Source organism: Paroedura picta, chromosome 1 (assembly GCF_049243985.1).
Source record: "Paroedura picta isolate Pp20150507F chromosome 1, Ppicta_v3.0, whole genome shotgun sequence".
Classification (NCBI taxonomy): Eukaryota; Metazoa; Chordata; class Lepidosauria; order Squamata; family Gekkonidae; genus Paroedura; species Paroedura picta.
In genome coordinates this window covers 114,301,943-114,317,482 of record NC_135369.1, presented here as the reverse complement: position 1 = coordinate 114,317,482, position 15,540 = coordinate 114,301,943, and the positions used below count along the sequence as shown (strand labels likewise).

General features: G+C 40.1%; 1 protein-coding gene across 2 annotated transcripts in view; it reads left to right on the top strand.

Annotated features, from left to right (window-relative positions):
* The window catches only part of TPD52L1 (TPD52 like 1), a 53,670-nt gene that overhangs the window by 27,028 nt on the left and 11,102 nt on the right, over positions 1-15,540 (top strand). For both annotated transcript variants that reach the window (XM_077300281.1, XM_077300277.1), the window contains exon 4: positions 12,085-12,186. In XM_077300281.1, coding sequence (XP_077156396.1) covers positions 12,085-12,186 — 102 coding nt within the window. The remainder of the gene's footprint in view (positions 1-12,084; positions 12,187-15,540) is intronic.

The following is a 15,540-nucleotide window of genomic DNA, read 5'->3' as shown; positions in this document are numbered from 1 at the left end:
TCTGCTGGCTGCAGAGGAAAGGACACGCAGTAATGGGTTTAAACTTCAAGTACAACGATATAGGCTAGATATCAGGAAAAAGTTTTTCTCAGTCAGAGTCGTTCAGCAGTGGAATAGGCTGCCTAAGGAGGTGGTGAGCGCCCCCTCACTGGAAGTCTTCAAGCAAAGGTTGGATACACACTTTTCTTGGCTGCTTTAGGATGCTTAGGGCTAATCCTGCGTTGAGCAGGGGGTTGGACTAGATGGCCCCTTCCAACTCTATGATTCTATGATTCTATGATTCTACTTCAAGACCTGCTAGCAGATACATCATGGAAAAGAGCACAATTCCATCTTCTGCGACCACCTGAAGAATGTGATGGAGCATTTACTTGGCTTTTTGTGGGAAAGACAGCAGTAACTCTTAGGTTAGGGCCAACATACGAAGGGAACTGACTTTATATTACTTAAGATAATAATAGATTATACTCTCATAATAGATTATACTCTCATAATAGATTATACTCTCATATGTATCAACAAAAGAAGGGCAAAAGAAGGGCAAAAGAAGAAGGGGACGACAGAGAATGAGGTGGCTGGATGGAGTCACTGAAGCAGTAGGTGCAAACTTAAATGGACTCCGGGGAATGGTAGAGGACAGGAAGGCCTGGAGGATCATTGTCCATGGGGTCGCGATGGGTCGGACACGACTTCGCACATAACAACAACAACAATGTATCAACAATTACTTTGTTAAGAAAGACGGCAATAACTTCTAGGTTAGGACTAATATGTGATGGGAACTGAATATGTATAATCCCCAAAATAACAGAATGATCTCAGTTTGAATCTGAGGCAAACCATTCAACATCACAGTAATCCATGTCTATGCCCTGCTGCTGCTGAAGAGGATGAAGTTGACCAGTTCTATAAAGCCCTACAACACCTTCTAGAAGCAACGCCAAAAAATGATGTGCTTATCATCATGGGGGATTGGAATGCTAAAGTAGGAAGCCAAAAGATAACCGGGATAACAGGCAAGTTTGGCCTTGGAGTACAAAATGAAGCAGGCCACAGGCTGGTGGAATTTTGTCAAGAGAATACAATGGTCATAGCAAACACTCTTTTCCAACAACCCAAGAGACGACTCTACACAGGGACATCACCAGACGGTCAACACAGAAATCAGATTGACTATGTGCTCTGCAGCCAAAGATGGAGAAGTTCTATACAGTCAATAAAAACAAGACCAGGAGCTGATTGTGGTTCATCAGATCATCAGCTTCTTGTTGAAAAATTTAGGCTTAAATTGAAGAAAGTAGGGAAAAGCACTAGGCCACTCAGGTATGAACTAAATCATATCACAGAAGCAGAAGAGATTAAACAAAGGTGGCAAAATTATACAGAAGATCTATACAAGAGCGAGCTTAACATCCCTGATGACCACAATGGGGTAGTTACGGACCTGGAGCCAGACATCCTGGAATGTGAAGTCAAATGGGCCTTAGGAAGTCTGAGCAACAATAAAACTAGTGGTGGTGATAGCATTCCAGTTGAACTATTCAAAATCTTAAAGGACGATGCAGTAAAAGTGCTACACTCAATATGCCAGCAAATTTGGAAAACTCAACAATGGCCACAGGATTGGAAAAGGTCAGTTTACATTCCAATCCCAAAGAAGGGCAATGCCAAAGAATGTTCAAACTACCGCACCATTGCACTCATTTCTCAAGCTAGCAAAGTTATGCTCAAGATCCTACAAGCTAGGCTCCAGCAATATGTGGACCGAGAACTTCCAGAAGTACAGGCAGGATTTCAAAGAGGCAGAGGAACTAGAGATCAAATTGCCAACATACGCTGGATCATGGAGAAAGCTAGGGAGTTCCAGAAGAACATCTACTTCTGCTTCATTGACTATGCTAAAGCCTTTGATTGTGTGAAACACAACAAATTGTGGCAAGTTCTTAAAGAGATGGGAATACCAGAGCATCTTATTTGTCTCTTGAGAAATTTATATGCAGGTCAAGAAGCAACAGTGAGAACTGAACATGGAATCACTGATTGGTTCAAAATTGAGAAAGGAGTTCGGCAAGGCTGTATACTGTCGCCTTGCCTATTTAACTTGTATGCAGAGCACATCATGAGAAAGGCGGGATTAGAGGAGTCACAAATTGGGATCAAGATTGCAGGGAGAAATATCAACAACCTTAGATATGCAGATGATACCACTCTAATGGCAGAAAGTGAAGAGGAACTAAAGTGCCTCTTGATGCGGGTGAAGGAGGAGAGTGCAAAAGTTGGCTTGAAACTCAACATCAAGTAAACAAAGATCATGACATCCAGCCCTCTCAATTCCTGGCGAATAGATGCAGAAGAAATGGAGATAGTGACAGATTTTATTTTCCTGGGCTCCAAGATCACTGCAGATGGGGACCGCAGCAAAGAAATTAAAAGACGCTTGCTCTTAGGGAGGAAAGCTATGGCAAATCTAGACAGCATCCTAAAAAGCAGAGACATCACCCTGCCAACAAAAGTGTGTTTAGTCAAGGCTATGGTCTTCTCAGTTGCAATGTATGGCTGCGAAAGTTGGACCATAAGGAAGGCCTGATCGTCAAAGAATTGAGGCTTTTGAACTCTGGTGCTGGAGAAGATTCTTGCGAGTCCCTTGGACTGCCAGGCGAACAAACCGGTCAGTCCTAGAGGAGATCAGCCCTGACTGCTCTTTAGAAGGCCAGATCCTGAAGATGAAACTCAAATACTTTGGCCACCTCATGAGAAGGAAGGACTCCCTGGAGAAGAGCCTAATGCTGGGAGCGATCGAGGGCAAAAGAAGAAGGGGACAACAGAGAATGAGGTGGCTGGATGGAGTCACTGAAGCAGTAGGTGCAAACTTAAATGGACTCCAGGGAATGGTAGAGGACAGGAAGGCCTGAAGGATCATTGTCCATGGTGTCGCGATGGGTCGGACACGACTTCGCACCTAACAATAACAACAACACTGCCTGTAGTCACCAGGTTATACTCCTCAATGGGGGTTATGTTAAGTGGACCCTTCCCTCCAATATAAGCACACAATTAAAAGCTGTGTAATTGTAAAGTGTTTTAACTGTATTTAACTAATTTTAAATTTTATTTTTGTATATTTTTAGAATGTATGTTCAATCCAAGAAAATTTAATTAAAGATTGTTCATTATTGATTTTGAGTTTGGGGTAAACCGTGAAGTTGCTAAATTTGTGGATGACACTAAGTTGTTTAGGGCAGTGAAAACCAGGTAGGATTGTGAGGAGCTCCAGAAGGATCTGTCGAGGCTGGGGAAGTGGTTGTCAGCATGGCAAATGAGACTCAACATGGGCAAGTGCAGAGTAATTCACAATGGAGCCAAAAATCCTAACTGGCAGGAATTGTCCTGGAAGGGGCTTGAAAATAAATCAGCTAGTATCATAATGCCCCTGTATAAATCTGTGGTGTGGCCTCATTTGGAATATTGTGTACGGTTCTGCACCTCAAAAAAGTTATTATAGCAATGAAAAAGGTGAGGAAAGGGCAATTAAGATTATTAAAGGGTGGAATACCTTTTCTATGAAGAAATATTAAAGGGATTAGGGATCTTTAGCTTGGAGAAATAATGATTGAAGGGTGAAATGGCATAGGTTTACAAAATTATGAATGGAAAATGAAGGTAAAGAAAGAAGTGCCTTTCTCCCTTTCTCACAGTACAAGAATTCATGGTCGGTCACTCAATGAAATTAATGAACAGTAAGCTTAATTAATGAACAGTAAGATAAAAGGAATTATTTCTGCACTGAAAGCGGAATTGACATGAGGAATACACTACAATTGGCCGTGGTGATGGTTACAAGCATAGAGAGATTCAAAAGAGATTCAATAAACATCTGGAACAAGTCCATAAGATGGAACACTATGTCTGGAGGAGTGATGCACAAGTATTCTTAGTACTTGTGGAGGTACTGTGGGAAGGCTTCTGCTGGTCCTGCTGGTGGACCTCCTGATAGCACTTGGGTTTGACATAAAAGATCAAAAAGTAATTTTTGTTTCTTACATTCTTATTGTTAAAAGCTTCTATTGGAGACATCAGTGGGCAATTTGGAGTACTCAGTAAGTTCTTACGTGAGAACTATTCTCAGAAGTCCATCTCTAATAATATGAGTTTTTTCTTGTGTTGATTTCTTTATCCATAAATGATTGTATAAGCCTTCTTCTAGATCTGCTGATTCCATTTTAGTATGCTTTATTTTGAATTTTTAATACATTCTGCAAGAATTCCTATTAGTGGAAGTGAAAGTGCTCACCATCTCTGACAGACATCTTAGGGTCTTTTACTAGGGAGTCGGATTTGATGATCCAGGATTGTATGGCTGTATGGCTGTATAAAAACAGGTGTATGGCTGTATAAAAACCCTATATAAAAAGCACTAAATGTATGCTGGTTTGTTTCCAGAAATTTAGAAGCACTTTCTTATGAGGACAACTATAATTGTGGCAATTTTAGTCTCCCTGTTGTTTATGTGAACATGATAATTCTACAGACCTACGCATGATTTATTAACAAGCTGTGTTAAGGGGAAGGATTTTTGCTAACTACAGTGTGCTGCTTTTTGTACTCCTATAAATGTATGTTAGAATATAATGCTCATAAGAATAAGGTAACAACTTCTTTGAAAGGTCGGTAGTGTTTTTCTTTATTTCTGTGGGTTTTACATAGTGAAACTGCTTCTGCTTTCCTTTCTCTTGTGCCATTCTTTCTGCCATTGTGCAAATTGTTCCCTGTGACAAATAACTTCAAATAATTTCTGAAATAAAATAGCAGCAAGGAAAGCAGCATGTTCTTACCTATCCTACCTATTCTTACCTCTACATGAAGCAGGAGAAAATTGACTTCCCCAAATCTAGAAGTATGTATTGTTCTGATCAATACATGGAGTAAAGTACAATCAGGTTATTAAAGTGAGAAATTCAAGAACTATATGCATGTTTATCACTATTTGTTTGTTTGTTTATTTAATTTCTTTACCCGCCCATAGGGCTCATGGCGGTTTGCACAAAATGTGTAGGATATACATTGTAATCATAATAACAACAACCATAACAGTGGGTTTCAGAATTGAACAATGCAATTATAACAGTTCACATTATAACAATAACTTCTAGCACAAACCCGTAGGAAGTACAGTTTGGGTTCAGGTCTTCAAAGGGGTACCTGGGGAACCTGCAAATGTTGTTGAGTCAGTCATCCTCAACCAAATGCCTAGTGGAGAAACACATTTCTCTGTCTGTCTGTGTCGTACTGAGGAGGAGCCATAACTGCAGCTCTTCTGAGAGCAATGCAGCAGTGACTGTGGCCTTGTGAGTGCTTTTGAGGGGGTATGCATGAAGGCTTTCCACAGTTGGCTGACAGGGAGGCCACAAGGTGGGGAGGGTGGTATATAAGTATGATAGATAGATAGGTAGGTAGGTAGGTAGGTAGGTAGGTAGGTAGGTAGATAGATAGATAGATAGATAGATAGATAGATAGATAGATAGATAGATAGATAGATAGATAGATAGATAGATAGATAGATAGATAGATAGATAGATAGATAGATAGATAGATAGATTTCCTTCTCACTTACAGTACTGCTGTGGCCATTCTTGCTGCTGGAGGGAAAAGGCAGCCAAGCTATGTGTGTCTCTTTTCTCCCCCGCTCCAAAAATGTGAGGCTTACTGCACAGGGTTGTTGTGCAGATGAAACTGGATACTGTTGCAGGGGTTCTTTTGCCTCCACAGCAACCCTGAGTGTGAGGCCTCAAATGTTTGTTCTGCATAACTACCCTGTCCAACCTCCACAGCAGTATTTTCGCCTTGGGAGCTGGTCTTTATAGTCTGGAGATGAGCTGTTAATTCCATTTGATCTCTAGGCTCTGCTCATAGGGAGGTTGGCCACCCCTGGGTTGGAAATATTCCTTCAGGCTTCGTGGGGCCTCAAAAGTGTACAGTGTCTCAGAGTCCATTTTCCAAAGCAGCCATTTTTGCCTGCAGAGCTGAACTTTATAGCCTGGAGAGGAGCAGTGATGGCAGAGATGAAGGGTGGCCTGCAGGCTGGGGTGGGGAGCAGAGTGGCATACATTCTAAAACTATTGACTTATTAGGTTGCCTGTAATTATTAATTTGATTGCCTTATGTTTTTACCCTTCCCGTTCTCTGAAATCTGTGAGCCCATGTTAAATAGTGGTTCCTAGCCCAGTAAGATACACATGCCATAAATGGCTACACATCAAGAAATTTCTTGAACAGCTTGAAAAGTATGCGAAACCCACCATTCTGGATAAAAGGTTGCAAAAAATAATTCATAACCAGCAGGCATGTGTTACTGAAGAAGGAGAATAGAGTTGGCAGCCTGGCAACTCAGTGAGAACAATGGGGATTGAGCTGCGTAGGCTAAAGAAGATTGAAGTAGAGACAGCCAAGTGAGGGAGAAACAGAGATTTCATTTTCTTTTGTGAGGGTTGCAGAGAGTAAAGTAACTTGGAACTTCCAGTTGGGAGGAAAATATTTCAAAGAGGAATGAGTTGCAGGGAGAAACAATTTCTGGAACAGGAGATGAATTTGTAAGAGAAATTAAATTGTAAGGATAAAATATTTTTCTGTACAAATGGAGCAGAGGAATAACAATTGTTGAGTCAAAACATACAATTCCTATTGGATCAGATCCAAAGTCCTTCTAGTCTAGCATTCTGCTTTCCCCTCCCTACCCATGAGTCAATCATGTGCCATTAGAAGTTTACTGGTAAAACATAAAATTCGGTTTCTTGCCCATCTTCTGTTCCAAGCCTCATGTAGACAGCATGCCTATACTGGCTCTGAACATGAAAAATGGTTTCTGAGGCACCTCATCAAAAAGCCTGGCAGAAGTACATAATATCTAATTTAGCACCTCTGTCTCCACACTTAATGGCATTCTTAAAGAACTGAACATTGATGAGACAGAACCCTTTGCAGAATCCATGCTCATTCTTCCTCTGAAGAGTTGTTCTTTTATATGCTTCATATAATTTTCTGTAAAAAAAATCCCACCCATTTACCAGAACAAGTGTTAGGGTAATTGGACTAAAGTTATCTGAATCCTCCATGAATTCCTTTTAAGGATAATTTGTTATTTTGGCTCCTTCCAGTAAGGAAGCCTATAACATTTTCAAGCTATGTATTTTTATTAAGCGGGTTTACATGTGTGAAAGCAGGTCTACATTTGTGAATGTAATCTTGAACGTGTGACATGTTAATTGTGATTTGGCCTTTAGCGTAGCAGTTTTCAGAAAACTGGCTCTAAATGAAACTCTTTACAAAAGTTATCCTCAGTTTTGTGAACCAATCATTAGCTTAATTTTAATCCTTTTCTTCATTTCTGCTCTTCCGGAATACAAATGGATTCTCTGTACATAGAGGCTATATGCAACTCCTATGATGGATACATGGATGCTCTCCTTTTTAGCTAACAATGTTGGATGGCTGCCTAGAAGACAGTATTGTAGTATTGTTCTTTATAATTATTTCTGGGACTCCATGATTGTTTTTCTACAGCATCTGTCATGGCCTGGGATACAACAGAGTACAATTACTGGAGAGTGCAGAGGGTGGTAGTATAAATGTTTTTCCTGGCCGTTGAGGTTTTTTTCGTTTACTAGCTTATATTTTGCTGACCTAGAAATTAACTTGGGTAACACTGTTTTGATTGTGTCATGTGCAAACAGAATCCATACCGGGGCACTTCCTTTCAGATAAACGGAGCTGACACACCATGAAGTTTGCTTTTACATCTTGGCCGGACCAATATTACAGCAGGTGCTGTGTGAATGCACTCCAGTGTCTCGCCATTGTACAGAGGTTAAACTATTTAGCAGCTTCTGGAAAGATAAGCCATTAAAGATAAGGCATTAAAAGTTATGATTCTCAGAGTACAAATTTGTATCTGTTGACAAATAATAGTTCAAGGGTTATCAAAATTATATGTACCATAGTAATTTGCTTCTTGAAAGTGTGGCATAGCTACTTTAAGGATACGATATGGAGTAGATAAACATTAGCATGGATAAACATTAGATGCAACTTCTGAGTACATCAGAAATAATAATATCACTTCAGAAATATAAATCTTTGGGATTTTTTCTGTGTTTACTATATCTATTTTCTATCTTTTCTGTATATATTATAAAACTTAATAAAAGAACACTAAAAAAGAAATAATAATTGTGTACAGATAAAACAGAAGTAAAATAGTTACCAAGAAAGAGTTCCCATATAATAAGACCAGAGGGAAACAAATAAGAACTTGTGTAAGGGAAAGAACATAAGCTGTGAGTGTGTCTGTAATCTACCCATATCCCCAGTGGAAGTTCTCTTTTCAACATTAGAAATATGTACTGTCTGCAGATCATTCACGTGTTTGGATTTTGACTTGAGGAGCTTCAGTGAAATGCCTTCCCTCTGTGTTTAATCTTAAATGATAAGCAATTAGATCCAGGAACTTTTATCTTTTGTTTATTTCTTTGGCCCATTATGCATGGGGGGAATAGTGCACATTCGGGATGGAATGGCGGCGACTAAAATCACCAATAACGCATGGTGCCGGCTGCAACCGGCTGCAGATTTGGTGCATGCCGCCGAAAACGCGGAACAAAGCGCAGCTTCCAGGTGACCGGGACGCAACCAGAAGCGCTGCCGGGGTCGCCGCATGCATAATTGGTTACTCTGGGTTTTGCCACCATTGCGTCCCATCCCGTGTATAAGCGGTTTGCTTCGTATCTTCCCCCTCCGCATTTTCCATGTGACCCGAAATCGCCATTTCAGCGGCCATGCATAATGGGCCTTTGTGAAGCACCATGAACATTTGATGGCATTATATAAACAATTACATTTGAACTTTCTTTGCACCACAGTTGGAACCATAGTGCAAAGAAGTGAAAGAGAGAATCCAGGGGCCATTCTGCACATATAGGATAATGCACTTTCGATGTGCTTTGGCAGCTGGATTTTCCTGTGCAGAACAGGAAAATCTACTTCTAAAGTGCATTGAAAGTGCACTATCTATTATGTGCAGAATAGCTGCTCTGCAAATCTTAATAAGAGAGAGCCTGGTCAGTGTTATCCATGCTAAAGGTCAGTGCAGATGTAGCCCATGAGTGAGAAGATGAGGGGCAAGAGCATCAATGTGAAGTGGCAGCAATTATGTGTCTTGTTGCAGAATTTTAATTCAAAAGCCAAAACAGATTAATTGAGCTATGTCAGAGTTATTTTGGTTGTACAATGGATGGCTCTAGTATATTGCCTGCCTTACTGACAGCATTATATTTTTCCTTTGGTCCCTGTTCCTCACCCAGTACTCTTGACTTTTTAAAAAGTGCCTGGAACAGATAGGAAAACTTCTTGCCAAAATACGATGAAAGGAACTAAGCATTGTTTTTCATGGTATATGTGTGTGACATACATTAAATACAGGAAACATTTGGAATGCTACTGTGCTTACTTTTATATTTGCTAGCAGCAGAATTGATGTGCAAATAAACAGTGATTTTTGTTTGTTTAGGTCAGTAACATTAATTATTCCTCCAGTGAGTAAAGACAGCAAGCGAATAGTGAGATGAGAATTTGCTTACTAAGCAAATGGGTTTGTAGCTGACTAGCTAGTTTCTAGCTTTTAAAACAGCTTAGCAACCTTGATGAATGCAAGTAAGTCAAAACACATCAGTCATGTGCAGATTTAAGAGGATTGGATTTGAACAAATATGGCATGCATTGTGTGGCTGCCTTAAGAAAAGAAATGGGATAGCTTTTGATATGCATCTTTTGTTCTGATTTTCCTAAGGAACCTTATGGGTATAATTGCATGTAGTAATGTACTTTTAATGGGGGAAACATTCAACGTCATCCTCTCTTAGTGGTATAGTCAAACTGCCTCAGTACACTAAGTATTATGGTTACAGAGCCAATATGTATAAAGAGGGAATAGGACCAAGTATGATGGCTTTTCTCATATATACATATGACTGGCCTGTTCCCAAGAATATATATGTTTGAAATGCAATGTTCACAATCTGGGGACAAAGCTTACACATATAGAATTTGTATATGTTATACATACTTTGTTTATGTGGGTTAGCACCATTTATTTGTTTAGGAAATGTGTATGCCTTATAATTAAAACAATAGGGGCAGGGGGAGGCTATAGAATTGGACTGTGTCACCATCATTGTTGTTGTATTGATGTTGTTTTATTGATTTATGGGTTTTAATTGTAAATCGCCATGAGCCGGCAGGGCCAAGAGTGGTGATTAATAAATGCTAAATGGGGAGAGGAATGGGAAGGCGACTGTAAGCCGCTTTGAGCCTCCTTCAGGTAGGGAAAAGCGGCATATAAGAACCAACTCTTCTTCTTCTTCTTCTTCTTCTTCTAATATAAATAAAGAAATAAAATCAATAAAACAAAACCATTAATTTACAATCTTTAATAGCAAAACAAAGCCATTAAGCAAGCCAGCTCCATTAAACAGGCTAGGACATAATAGTATAAAATACACATTAATCAGCCTAAAGTAATGTCATTAAAATTATCTTTGAGCAAGTAATCTTTAGCATGACCTTGTAGACATGCATGTTGGACATACAAAGCTGTTGGTCTGAAGGAGCATGTTGGTCTGGAGCCATGTGGACTTAAGTTTGAATCCTGTGACACTGTCAGACCACTGCCAGCTTCCTCAATGAACACCCTTGCCGTTAGCAGCAAATGCAGTTTATTGGGGTAGCAATACAAAGCTCATGATTTTTCCTGCTGAAACCAATTTGATAGACACTGATGGATATAACCTTGGAAACCCAAAAAACCCCAACTGACAAGCGGAGGGTTTCCCCTGTTCCTAGCAAAAAGGCATGAGATCTAGTCCTGCACCCAGGTACACATTACATCATTCTTGCAAGGCTGGCTCAAGGCTCACTGATAATGACCAAGCTCCTCTCTCCCGTAGTTTCATCCTTCCAAGACAAAATTGGCAATTAGACTACATAAAAGAGCAAGCAATGCATAGCAATAAGAACAGTTACAATCATTTAACTTTCCCAGGCCTGCTCCCCACTGACAGATGACAATACACAAAACGACAAGGGACATTGACAGCTGGCACCAACATGATCATAGCAGGAGTCTGGCAACTATTATTGATTTAACTTATATACCGCCTTCTCAGTGAGCTGGCTTAGGGCAGTGTATGTCATATAAAAGATATATTAGTAATGCAATGAAAACAGTTCATTAAAAATTAATTAAAAATTTAAGCTGGTCAAAATTTAACAGTTTGAGCATCAGCAGTTCTCTCGGAACTTCATTTCTCTCAGAAACTAGTCTTCAGTGTGGAGGGGGGGGGCATCTGTAATGGGGACTTGGTAGACAGATCTTGACAGGTACCTTTAAGGCCAACAAAGATCTGGTAAAAGCTTTCATATGCATGCACATTCTTCAGAACAGAGCTGTTATGCGAGAGAGCGGAGGAGTGAGGAAAACTGGATAGGGAACCATGACCTAGTAACTGCATCTGCATTGTATGTAGAATGTTCTAGGTTAAATCCTCAACATTTCCATTTTTAAAACGGAATCAGGTCACAAGTGATATGGAAGGCTCCTTCATGACACTCTGAAGAAATGCTGCTCTTGGAGTAGACAGCACTGACCTAGTTAGGCTAAGGGTCTGATTCACTGTAAGGCCAGTTTATGTGTCCATGTATGTGAACAAGTCAGAGTTCCCTGAATCTTCCTCTGCAAACTCTTTTTTCAATTCCGGCTTGCAGTATACTATTGTTGCTTTTTATTGCTTTGTTTTGTCAGTACTTAAGCTTTTAACTACTGGGTCTGATGTTTCAAAATGGGGGCATATTTAGTATGATTTAATCTTTGTACAGTAAAGCTCTCAAATTCTCTCAATCCCAGTCAACATACTGGGGCACTGAAAATGTTTTGAGTATTGAAGCCTTTTAAGGACTGTGGATGAAGCACAGGTCTAAAGAACTCCACATTGTTTTCTTCTAGAACTGTTCCTTATGTTGTGATGTATTTATTGCCAGTTATAAGAAGACTCAAGAGACTCTAAGCCAAGCAGGACAAAAGGCCACAGCTGCTTTCAGCAACGTTGGGACAGTCATCAGCAAGAAGTTTGGAGACATGAGGTACAGAAACTTTCATTTCATTTCCATAAGAAAATTTAGATTTCTATCATTTTTTGCTCAGTCATGATTCATTTTTACTTTTCCCTTGTTTATCATATATGAGAGCTTCTTTATGATTAAGCTTTTTAAGAGGACATAAAAATATACTTTTGTTTTAAAGCCTTGCATGCTCAAAGCAACTAAAAGAATTAATAGTGGGGAGATTCTATACTAAGGACCACTGAGAAATATATAATCTGAATCAAAGAAAGCTTCATTATTTATGTCATGAATGAATGTTTACAGATTAGGAAGAGGAAAAGACACCTGCCTCCAAATTATTCTTGGAAAGATGAAACCATGATTTGTAATGCACTGTTAGCGAATTCCTAAAGAACTAAATATAATAAAGACACTTGTAAAATGATCACAATTTAATTTGACTTTAGTCCCTACTTGGCAAACTTTGAAACTTTTTTTCTTCTTTTCCTTATCTCTGGTTGCTGACTTCAATGAAGAGCTCTAAGCAAAATAGTGGTTCTGGTCAGAGAGGGGTTTTGTTTGTTTGTTTGTTTGTTTAATGTTTACCTTGGGATCAAATTTTTTCTGACATCTGGAAGTAAGGGGGAAATGCTGTGATTTTCCTTGAAGACCCGCAAGGATAACCTGCTATCCTTAGGTCTTAAATTGGAGATGCTTGCAATTCTCTTTCTCCTGGCTTTAGTGAAAACCTTCCTAATTACTATAACAGGGTAGGATTGTGTCCTGGGACTATTACTTCAGCCAGCTCTCAGGTTCGTGAAATTAAGTATTAGTGTTAGCATTTCCTATTTCTTCATCTTTGACTGAAACAAAGCCAATTGTGTGCAACCTAACTTGTATTATTATTATTGGATTTTTTTGTCTCTATCCTTTTTCAGTTGTTACTTCATATGCAGGAGGACACACTACATGCAGTCCTCCTGATACACACTATTACTGTTTTTTTTCTGAAAGCATGAATTTTCAGCCTCAAATCCTGATTTTTCCAGGGTTTTTAGTGTATGTGCAATGAAACTGAAAATATGCTTGTTGCATCTTTCAGACAATATGGTGATTGTGCATATCAGGAGAACTGATGCATACATTCTCTCCATATATGTGGCAAAACATAACTACTGGAAAAGTCTTCTGTTACCTTTTCCTGTCCCTTATGAAACTTCTTGAATTTTCTTCTCTATGGTTGAAATGTAGATTATGTATATGGCTATGCCTTTTTTGGGGGGAGGGGTTTCGCAATTACCCCCAAGGGAGGCCACGTCCTCAGACACCCCTCTGGGTAATTGCTTATTGAGCAAGGCAGACACAATTACAAAACAGAGATCCTGGCTAGACCACTCTCCCTGTAAGGTAGTGCTGCTACCACCTCTGAACCTTTTCCCTTAGTTTCCCAGAACCTAGAGACAGATATCAAGGAATTACCCAAGACTGTGCAACCCCAGTCTAGAGCAGAAAGAGCTTAACAAAATACAAGGATAATGTGGCTAAGACACTGGGAATAGAATAGTTATAAAACTTTAAAAAATTAAAAAATAGAATAGTTATAAAAATTATTTTGAAATTCATTTCAAATTGCACAAATAATACTAGCAGTAAATAAAATAAAAACATTGTATAATTTTTCTAACTAAACATTAATACCCAAAAGCAATAGGTTACAGAGTTGAGTTCAAAGTCTAAAGAGCATAAGAAGAAGTTTAAAGTTGATCAAATTCAGGGGGTCCAAAGGGAATGCCTTATTTTCAAACGTCCAACACTGGACTAGCTACTAAGCTTCAAGGCCACAGGTCCAAGATTCCCCAAGGACAATTCACTCTGTGGCTTAACTGAAGGTGCATACTTTTATAAGAAGATCAGTTTGAGGCCTACTTACAGTTAAGGCTTGAACCAGAGTTTGAAAAGTAACAGAATAAATGGGATTGCCTAGACCCTTCTCGGGGGTCGCCAGATTGGTGGCCGCCACGGCGGTGGTAGGCAGAGGCAATGCTAGCAGGCAGTGGCGGCAGGCAGCATTGGGAGGTGGCAGGGAGTAGTGCTGCTGGCCCAGCACGCTGCGTCCCAACTGCCAGCACCACACCGCTGTCAAGCCTCGCCCTCAAGCTAGCCTCTCCAGAGGCTCCTCCGGGCACCACAGCCTCTCCCTCACTAGCCCCGCCCTCGCCGCCCACTTGCTGGCCGTCCTCCACGGTTGCTCCAACAGGTGCCTTGTCATTCTAAAGTGGCTGGAAAGCTGCACCAGGCAGTGGGTGGTGGCTGGCAGAGGAGGAGCCATGGCTGTCTGCACACTGTGCCCAACTGTTGTGCGCCTGCACGTGCGCAGTAACGCGCTTGTTTGCAAGCTGTCCACGCACGTGCGCACGCCGACCTCACTGACACCGCAGTTGGGGTTAGCAAGACTGAGTGGTTTAGTACTGTTGTGCTAGGGGGTTACCAGATCTATTTAAAAGTCTCAGGCAATAGGGGATGTGAACGACCTCTGTCTGAGACCCTGAAGAGCTGCTGTCAATCTGAGTAGACAATTTTGACCCTGATGGACCAATGGTTGATTCAATATAAGCATACACAGGAATATAGCCTAAATCTGGTGTGTGAAACCTTCCAATTTATTCCTAAATCAAGACCATTCATTAACAAATACAGCATTTTTAACATGTATCTTCTATTTTATCTTTCATCATCTTAGGCAGTACTGGTGGGTCAGTGGTATAAGGTGTAAAGCAGCTTCATGTGTTCACATGCTGACTCACTGTTAGGCAGCTTTTTATATTCAATCCGGCTGGAGACATGACAGCAGTATTCCTTGATGTATTTCACTATTTTAACTCACACCTGTGCCTGAGAGATGGTTACATTTTTATTCAATAATATAAAAAGCTGGCTTCTTAAATGGTTTCATTATTGTACATTTGCTTGGATGGTATTTTCTGATGTTTTGGACTGTACAATAAATGACTAAATGGGTTCATGTGATTTCTTGGTAAATGATCATCTGTATATATATATCTAATGACCTCATCAGATTAGGTCAAAGAATAACCAAACAAAAATTAGGCTTTTAGTAGATATCAGGAAGGACATTGTTTAAATGTCACATTTTATAAACATTGGATCCTATGGACTAGTTTTGGGCAGGCTAGATTGTCCCTGTTGTGGAGGGTGCTTCCTGTTCTGCTGGAACGCTTTCCAGGCCCCCCTGGAGAGGCATACATGCACAAAGAAATCCCAAGTGCAGGGGACAAGAGGAATATATATATTTTTTAAGACTGGGGAAAAGGAATGAGGGATAAAGTAAAGCCAATAGTGTAGTTGCAACTATCAGCGAAACAGTGTTATTTG